We start from the raw sequence: 7,910 nt of genomic DNA on the forward strand, positions 1-7,910 counted from the left end.
CCACCCCCCTCCCTCCCTCCTCTCTATCTCTGTCTCTCTTCAGGAAGAACAGGTGGCTTTATTTCTATCACTTTGATGTAATTTATTTTATTAAAGATGGTATGTTCTAAAATGAAGAAATATAGGGATGTGTGAATGCCATGGGAAATGGAAAAGCACTTGTAGCCTTACTTCCCAGTTCCCTGATTAGAAAAGTGTGATTTTACATCTCTATCATTATGTTTCTTCTTTCTTTTCAATGTATGCATATGTAGTGTCTGTTGAGCAGTCATTTCTACAAGTCGGATGAAGAGGTTTCGGGTGATTTGTAGAAGTGAAGTTCGTGTCTGTATATGTATTAGTTAGTTCCTGCTCTAGCGCCTTGCTTCCATGGACAACTGAAGGCAATATGGAGGCGGTAAGTGGTGACAATGGGTGAAAAATTTACAACTCTATCAAGGTTTGAGTTGAATGTATTTAACCGCGCCTGCTTTTAATTATGACTTCTTGATCGCATAATGTAGTAATCTGTTCCAAAGATCAAATAGCTGCAACAGGAATGACTAAAGTAAGGTCGAAAAAGAGTAATGATATCTTTTTGGATCCTTAATTAGCTGCCTTTAGTTGTATTCGAATCTATTGCAGCCTTTAGAGCATGAGTATCAAACAAATATACTTTTTAGTATTATAATCTTGCTCATTTACATGCACTAAACACAAGGTCAAGTGCTTGGGTTTTGGACCAGCAGAGAGTAGAAGTTAATCGAACTTAGAGATTGACCAATTTTGCATCGTCCAAAGGAGCTAAAATGTCTGGTTTTAGTTTCCTCGTGTAGTTGGTACATAGCCCTATGCGCTATGTGTATGGTAGCAATCTGCGTAACTCTTACGTTTTCTCACTGTATATTTAGGGGTGGTAAAATGAGTAAAATTTACGGTTATCCTGTGACTCGTGAGTGGCTTGAACCAACCCATTTTAAATAGATGAGTTATCCTAGTGGGTCAAATATAGATTAACCATATTTTTTTTGATGACAAGGGAAAACCCGCAGCCGCTACCCTTTGGGTGCGCACAGGGTAAAACCCCCACTCCTATGCAATAGCTCACAAACCACATAGGAGAGGTAAACCGCACTAGGCAAGCCTGGTGCGACGAGCTCGACCCAAAAGGCAAACCCCTTGCTTTCGCTGGCAAGGGGTTTCGAACTTGAGACCTCCAACATGGAAGTCCCAAGCTCAAACCACTGGGCCACCCCGAAGGGTTTAACCATATTATCCATCATAAAATATGAACAATTTATGGATAGTCATTCACAAATTGCACTTCCCTTAAAATATACGGTATAATTGAAGTATTGAACCCTTTCTCGCACTTGTCAAACATTGTCTTAGATTTGCCTCAGACTTCTATAATCTTGTCTACGTGCAAAAATCACCGTTCTCAACGTAATTCTATGCGATTTTAATACTCAATTGATAGTACTTCTACTATTACTCCTTTTGTCCTTAATTACTTGTCTAATTTTTCTTTTTGGAAAAATCCTTCTGGCCAGAAAATTTGGCTAGAATTTGGCCAGGATGGTCGTTTAGTTATATTATTTTACCTTTTTGAACATTTTTACCCTTTTAACTTTAATACATTTTAATTAAAAAATGGAAAAAAGATCAATTTATTTTAAAATTAAAAAAAAAATTATAAATTTTTTAAAATTTTGGCCAAATTTTCTGGCCATTTAGCATTACCCTTTCTCTTTTTACTTGTCTATTTTGACAAATCAAGATTTTTTTTTTACCTATTATACCCTCAATTAATTAATTTTGAAAAAAATAGAATTTGTGAAAATTTTAAATTTTAATTCATCTATTTCATAATTAATAGGGGTAAATGATAATTTCAATATGTCAATAATTGTTTTCTTAATATGTTTGTCCCCAAGAATACTTGGGAAAACATTTGGGAAGTGGTGTTTGGTCATATAACTTGACAAATATATTTGCCAAGTTTCCAAATACTAGAAAAACTAGTATCTGGTTCTAGTATTTAGGTCAAGTTCTACTATTTGGAAAATTTTAAAAAAATTAAAAATTACCTCAAACTTTTATATTTTATAAAAAATACCCATTATTTATTAATTTCAACTAATATTTGTTACTATCTCCTCTTAAAAAGTTTGAGTGATAAAATTAAGAAAAAAGAACAATTTGTGTTTAATGAGTTATAATTATAACTGAATCAGTGACAAGTTTTAGTATGTGATTAATGTATTGTCTTGCCTATATTGTTATTTTGTTATTGTTGATTGTTATCAATTATATTATAAGATTATTTTTTAACTGAACATATTTATTATAAAATAATAATATAAATTTATGGATATTTTTAATAATTTTTAAAACTTATGGGTATAAATCATATTTTGTAAAATAGTGAAATATTTTTTGAAAAATTTGGGGTCAAATATAATTTGCCAAGAATATTTAAAAACTTAGGCCAAATGTTAATAATGTCCTTTCCATTCTTGGGGTTCGAGTATCAAACAGTAAAGAGTTTATGCTATCTGAAGGTTTTCCATCCTATTACTTTTCCAAGAAATGGACTGGTTTACCCTGTAATTAATTTATATGGGGTAGGGAGATTTCGGTAGACCTCCTATTAAGAAGAAATGTAATTAATGATAAGAAAGAAAAAGAGATATAAAATAGTAGGTGATACCTAAATCATATTACCAGAAGTATGACAATATATACTTGACTGTTTATTAATCATATACCTAATTTTCGACCTCTATATCTTTCTATCCTAGTAACTTGTTTAGTCAAATGTTTAAATTAGAAATATTGGAAAATAGCAATTTAATATTTGACTAATCAATTTATTTATTTTTATTGATAAATAAAACAACATTTGTGCTTGACCAATGTTTCATTTGCTATTGTTCAAAAGTATGTATTTTTTTAAAATAAAATGGCCAAACACCAAACCACTATAAGTACTTTCGTTCATTTTTTATTTTTTTTTAAATAAGATATTAAAAAATTATACAAAAAATATTATAAATTGCATTTGTTTTACAAAATAATATAATAAAAAAAATATTATCAAATTTTTTATCGTTTGATTTTAAAAAAGGAAATCATAATAACTAAAAATGGACGGTGAGAGTAATAATAAGGACTATTGATGACTACCCCCTTCATTCATATTGAGGGTTGATGATCAAATAAAAACCAGCAAAGTTTTGTTTTGTTGCGTTCCCAAAACAAAAACTTTGGGAGTGTGGACGACAGAAGGTTAGCACGGTTTCTCGGGTGAATTGTTTGACTGAGACAATACAATACAGTAGCGACGATACTACCAAAGCTAAAGTCCCCATTCATTTTTGCAACGGCCGTAACGTCTCCACTCAATTTTACACGACAGACACGTCCTTGTTTCAAAACTCATTATTCTTGTTACGTGGAACTCCCTCTTTATTTTCCTTTTGATTTATTTATATTTAAATTTTTTTAATTTATTTGAATATATATTTTGATATTATAATTTAAAAAATATGTAAAATGTACCAAAAAAAAGAAGAAAGAAAACAACAGAGTGCATATATCTATGTTTGTCCCCGTCCATGTTAGTAAAAAATAACTTTAAAAGAAGCTTCCGTCGTTTACTCCCATAAACAAATCCCCTATTTTTCTCCATTAGAAAATCCAGCAGAGCTAGTGTCAGATAGAGCAATGGCGGGTGAAGAAGAGAGTTCACTGGACGGAGGAACCTATTCAGAACTACTATTTGCCGACGACGATGATGGCCTAGCAGGATGTTTCAATTTCACTACTCCATCTTCCCCAAAAATGCTCTGTTTTGGTACTGATACTCCTGTACTTGAAACTTGTTCTGTACAAACACCAGAACAAAAAGCCCCAAAATCTGAACTCACATGCAGTGGAGATTCACCATCTGCTTGTTCAAGTAGCAACATCAGCAAGCCTAACAACACCATTGTATGTAAGCATTTTAATTTTGTTTATTTTTTAAGTGTGAGAGAGTTGGTTTTTTGGGTTTGTGGATTATTTGTCCTTTGTGCAGAAAAAGCGAAATGGGGCAGAGAAAGAATCGGTTGAAAAAACAAAAGGTGGAAATCAGAGAAATTGCAAGAGGACAAAGATGGTAGAAAATTCAAATGTGACAACTCATGCAAAGGTCAGAAAACAGATGAGTCACAAATTTTGCATCTCAATTTCTTCTTTGTAATTTTAAACAATAATAAAATAATTGCAGGTTAAGAAAGAGAAGCTTGGTGAAAGAATCACAGCATTACAACAACTTGTATCTCCCTTTGGCAAGGTTCATTTGAATTCCTGTGTAATTAATTGTGGCAAGTAATATTAATATGGTGACATTAAAATGGATGTGAAAGTGCAGACAGATACAGCATCAGTGCTACATGAAGCGATGGGATATATCAGGTTTTTGCACGATCAGGTTCACGTCTTGTGTTCTCCTTACTTGCAGCGCCAGAGCCAGAGACAGAGACAGCCTCCCTCTTTACGTGTAAGTACTTTCATTTTGACCAATTCACTTTTCACTAAAAAGTCCTCTCTTTTACTACTGGACTAGTTACTAGTACAACAACCTCCCTTTCCTTTCGGGCCTCCCTTTTTATTGTCTTAGAGTTAAGAATGTGAAATTTTCATCATTTTTAAATAGAATGAAATTATTTCACAAAAAAAGTGAATAGTAGGAGTAACTTTTTTTGGCCAAACTTGTACCAAGTGACGAGGGTGTTTTACGTAAAATTAAGTTTGCTACTTGCTATGCTCTTAACTAACTTTCAATTGACATGACCACAATTAAACTTGTAATAATATATATTTACGGTGTAACCTAGTAGTAAATAAAATGAATTGCGACCATGACCTCTTATGGTAGAGGTAGCCATGAGTTAATTTCTTTTTATTTTTCTTTATTACTCAATAATACATATCATGATGAGAAGAGGTAACATGTACCTTGCAAAAATAGTTAAGGTGCACCCGAGCTCAGTCTAGACACCCTGATCATAACAACAGATAAATACATATGTAGTTATTTTTTAACATGTTATAAATTAATGTGACACAGGAGGGCCGAGAAACGGAAAATGAGGTGTTGCTGAGGAGCAAAGGACTTTGTCTAGTCCCAGTAGAGCTGACTGTCCATGTAGCTGATACTACTCTTAACGGCGCTGATTTTTGGTCACCTGCCGCCATGATGAACAATAATATTACCCAATGAACAATCCCTTTGCTCTCCTTTTTCTTGTTTTGGTGGGTTGATGTATTGTAGCCCCCATTTTTGGATGTAAAAACTAAAAAGACATGATCAAAACCAGTAGGTAGCAGCAGGTTTGAAACGTAACACTGCTGGGTGTTGGAAATTGTACAACTTCTGGGGAAATGGAAAAGTGTTGCTCTTTTCAGTTCGAAGGGGCTTCGTGGACTCCATTCCTCTTGTCTTTAATTAATTCTTGTTTCCCTAGTTATAATGTTAAAAGTGGTATAATTAATCCTATAACATCATGGATGAATGATTTTGTAGTGCTTAATAAATTCAGTTTTAATTTTAAGTCATTTCTATAAGAAATGTTTTTATTTTCACTTGAAAGTTTCTTAGGTCATAAGATATCATTTTTTCTATAAACACCAGGGGTAAGATAAATTATTCCTATCATATTACTCCTTAGTTTCATAAAATCACTAATTAAATGATGAATTAATGGGAAAAACGTAATTAGAAGGTGCCCGGGTAGAAATCTAATGAAAATCGTTCAGAATCGAGTTTAGAATGATAAAATCACAATTAGGAAATATAGCACCCACCTCAATATAGATGAAAAACCATTTTTTTATTAAGCATTAAAGTAGTCGTAATAAATTTGGTTGATAAATAAATTTGATAAAAAATAATGAATTTGATGAATATAAATGATAAAGTAGGAATTGATTTAAAGTAATAAATAATAAAATTTTAAAAGTAATGATATGATTATAAATTTTATTTATATATGAAATAACATGGGGTTGTTTTAATAAAATATAAACTTATGGGCCAATTTTTATATTTAAAAATTCCAAATCATGATATAAATTTCTAAACCGTGATTTTTGGAGAATGGTTGAATCGATGTGTTTTCAACGCACTATGTACATTAACCATAATGTAAATATCTTTTGAGTTAATTTTGAATAGAAGATATATTAATTAGAATGTAATATTTTTTGAGTTAATTTCGAGCACAAAATATATTAACTATAATGTTATATATTTTGAGTTCATTTCGAACATAGGATAATCAAAAAGGTTTAAGATGGATCATTGGTGGATTATGCATTGATCATCCAGAAATATAATTCTTGTTACCACGTTAATTTTTGGAATGAAATGAGTGCACATAGTATGGAACGAATATATAATATTTATATAAAGAGCTCAGCGAGTATGCCTTAAATATGTCCTTTTCCAAAAAGGAAAAAGAAAAATGGTGGTTTGAATTATACGATTTGATTTTTGTGGGGTTTTTATATTAATTTTTAGCGTAATATTCTTAAAGACATGCATTTATCTTTATATAATAATGATATTATTCACAATCATAAGAATTTAATAAAAATGTTAATCATATATTTGTGATATATTATCTTAGATATTATTATAAAAAAATAATTTTAACGGTATAGAGATTTGCGCATTTTAACTCAAAGTTCTAAACTTCGGTTAAAAAGTATATTACATTCTAATATAATTTATTTATTTTTACTTCTTTCCCCTCATAATCTTCAATATTATCTATGTGAAAAAAAATTGTTCTTAAATTCTTTCTTGGGCCTCAAATGCGTTAGGATCTAAAATCAAGGTTGTACTAGTTTCATTTTTGAGAAGGTGTATATATGTAATTTCTATTATATAATATAAAAGACCAATAAAAGGACGATCAATTTCATTTTAGTAAGTTTAACTTCATTTATGAATAAAATAATAATTGTATAATTAATGGTCAAAATGAAAATCTAGAAAACTCCATATTTTTTCTTACTTTTTTTGGTTAACTTCTAACAAACAATGAAGGTTAAAATACAAATCAAGTCCATAAGAATATTTTTGTTATTGTGTTAAAATGAAGTATGTCTATTGGTTAACTTCTGACATACAATAATAAATGTTAAGCTTGTTGGACATGTTTTAGAAAGAAAATTTTGAACTAATTTAAAATAAAATATACTTGAGTTGTTCCTACAAAAATACTTTTAAAGATTAAACATATTTTTAGTATTATGTTATATAAATATATGACCACTATTAAGTTGTATCTTGATTAAAATAGTCTTAAAAATGATGTATCGATATTTTTTTATTTAATTTAAAGAAAATTTCAAATTTAATGACTAAAAAGGAAAGCGATGTTTGACTATCAAGAAATTATTAATTTGATAATATATTCATCGAACGATTAAAAAATATTAATTTTTCGTTTCCATGTACAATGGGGCATTTTTTAAATATCAAATATGATAAACTATTTAACAGAGATAAATTGAAGAAAAAAAAAGCATAATATTCAAATTCTGAAGAATATTAAAAACAAACTAAAGAAAAATGAGGAGTCAAACGACAAGGGGCTATGTTGAGAAATATGAAGGAAGAAAAAAAATTAGAAAAAAAATAAAGGGAAAAAAATAGGAAAAAGAAAAACAAGTATATTGGTTATTTTGTGGGGGTAAGATTCAAAGTTTTCTCTTAGGTAGAATTGTATATTGGTCGATTCGGTTCGATTTTAAAGTATATCGGTTCGACTTATTGGTTATCGATTATTGATTCGTAGACATGCTAAATCGTTATAGAACAATTAATATATGAACTTATCGGGTATCAATTAATCAATTATTGATCGTTATCGATT

At 30.2% G+C, this 7,910-nt stretch overlaps 1 protein-coding gene across 1 annotated transcript; it reads left to right on the forward strand.

Moving 5' to 3' along the window:
• Positions 1-3,574: 3,574 nt before the first annotated feature.
• LOC102600345 (transcription factor bHLH113) lies at positions 3,575-5,529 on the forward strand. Its single transcript, XM_006346454.2, has 5 exons — positions 3,575-3,975; positions 4,061-4,174; positions 4,253-4,318; positions 4,397-4,525; positions 5,096-5,529. The coding sequence occupies exons 1-5, from the start codon at positions 3,709-3,711 to the stop codon at positions 5,246-5,248; spliced, it is 729 nt and encodes a 242-aa protein (XP_006346516.1). The 5' UTR covers positions 3,575-3,708; the 3' UTR covers positions 5,249-5,529.
• Positions 5,530-7,910: the final 2,381 nt, after the last annotated feature.

Source organism: Solanum tuberosum, unplaced genomic scaffold, assembly GCF_000226075.1.
Source record: "Solanum tuberosum cultivar DM 1-3 516 R44 unplaced genomic scaffold, SolTub_3.0 scf00073, whole genome shotgun sequence".
Lineage (NCBI taxonomy): Eukaryota > Viridiplantae > Streptophyta > Magnoliopsida > Solanales > Solanaceae > Solanum > Solanum tuberosum.